This window comes from Pyxicephalus adspersus, chromosome 2 (assembly GCF_032062135.1).
Source record: "Pyxicephalus adspersus chromosome 2, UCB_Pads_2.0, whole genome shotgun sequence".
Taxonomy (NCBI): Eukaryota; Metazoa; Chordata; class Amphibia; order Anura; family Pyxicephalidae; genus Pyxicephalus; species Pyxicephalus adspersus.
In genome coordinates this window covers 917,241-918,363 of record NC_092859.1, presented here as the reverse complement: position 1 = coordinate 918,363, position 1,123 = coordinate 917,241, and the positions used below count along the sequence as shown (strand labels likewise).

The following is a 1,123-nucleotide window of genomic DNA, read 5'->3' as shown; positions in this document are numbered from 1 at the left end:
CAGCACGGCAGTGAAATTGGCCATAAAAACAGAAACCCCATTCTGTATTTTTGTTGCTGTAACATATTGATCCCCTGAGGCAGGGTTTCTATTTTTCTGGCCACTGTAATTCTCTAATTTCAATGGTTTGTGGGATAGCCCTGACTGTGTCTCTCATCTCCACAGCTCTGCCTGTCTCTGGGCTGTGCCCGCCTGCAGCTATCAGTCCTGGATTGGAACCACAAGGCCATCGCCTTCTACCAGTCCCGCGGGGGCCGGAACTTGTCTGAAGAGGAAGGATGGTACTTGTTCCGCTTCCTGCCGGATGACCTCCGCCAGATGATCTCTAAGGACCGGGCCGGGAACCCTACACCATCATAACACAGCATGGCTCCGCCTCTGATGGGCAATATAAAGAATGTTTCACCCTAAACTCATAATACAATGATGGTGGATAAATCTTGGGAACTTTATCTTCAGCCATCTTCCCAGCTCCGCCTACTTCCTGGCACTCCTTCAAGGGGGTGTCACCCTGATCAGAAGCTGCTGGGTTATCTTTTGTCTCCATGTGCCCACCCATGACTAAAATATGGGCGGAGCAATCCTCCTTTAATGGATGCTGCCCCCTTCTGGTCCGCCATATCTTAAATGTATACTTTGTCCCCAAAATTCTGCATTAAATTTCTATTTTTTGGAGTTTTATGTTTTTTTTAAGGTTCTCAAATATTTCCTCCAGCAAAATGTGAAAATTAACCCATTGAGATGGATCTTATGTTCTGGGGGGGTGCACTGGGATTGCTGGCTGTGCCCGGACTGACAGCCGTTCTTTCAATAAGCGAAAACGAGTTTAAAAGTCTCGCTCGCTCATCCCTAGTGAATACGAGGAAACACATTTTAAACACGATAAACACAACGAGCAGTACATAAACCCCACATCTGTCCCACAATCAGCTGCACACCCAAAACCAGGTCATGAGCACTGGAAGAGGAGTATCAGGCACTGTGGAATAAAGGGGAGGAGTTTAGGGCACTAGCGAGTGGGAGGTGCTTCAAACACCAGTGCATGTGCTTTAGAGGGGGAGAGGTTTATGTATTTGGGACTGGAGGGGGGCGGAGTTTAGGTATTGGTGACTGGAGGAGGAGG

General features: G+C 48.1%; 1 protein-coding gene across 1 annotated transcript in view; it reads left to right on the top strand.

Moving 5' to 3' along the window:
- The window catches only part of LOC140324872 (thialysine N-epsilon-acetyltransferase-like), a 7,294-nt gene extending 6,613 nt beyond the window's left edge, over positions 1-681 (top strand). Inside the window, exon 7 of the mRNA XM_072402995.1 lies at positions 166-681. Coding sequence (XP_072259096.1) covers positions 166-360 — 195 coding nt within the window. The 3' untranslated portion in view covers positions 361-681. The remainder of the gene's footprint in view (positions 1-165) is intronic.
- The last annotated feature ends 442 nt before the right edge of the window (positions 682-1,123 follow it).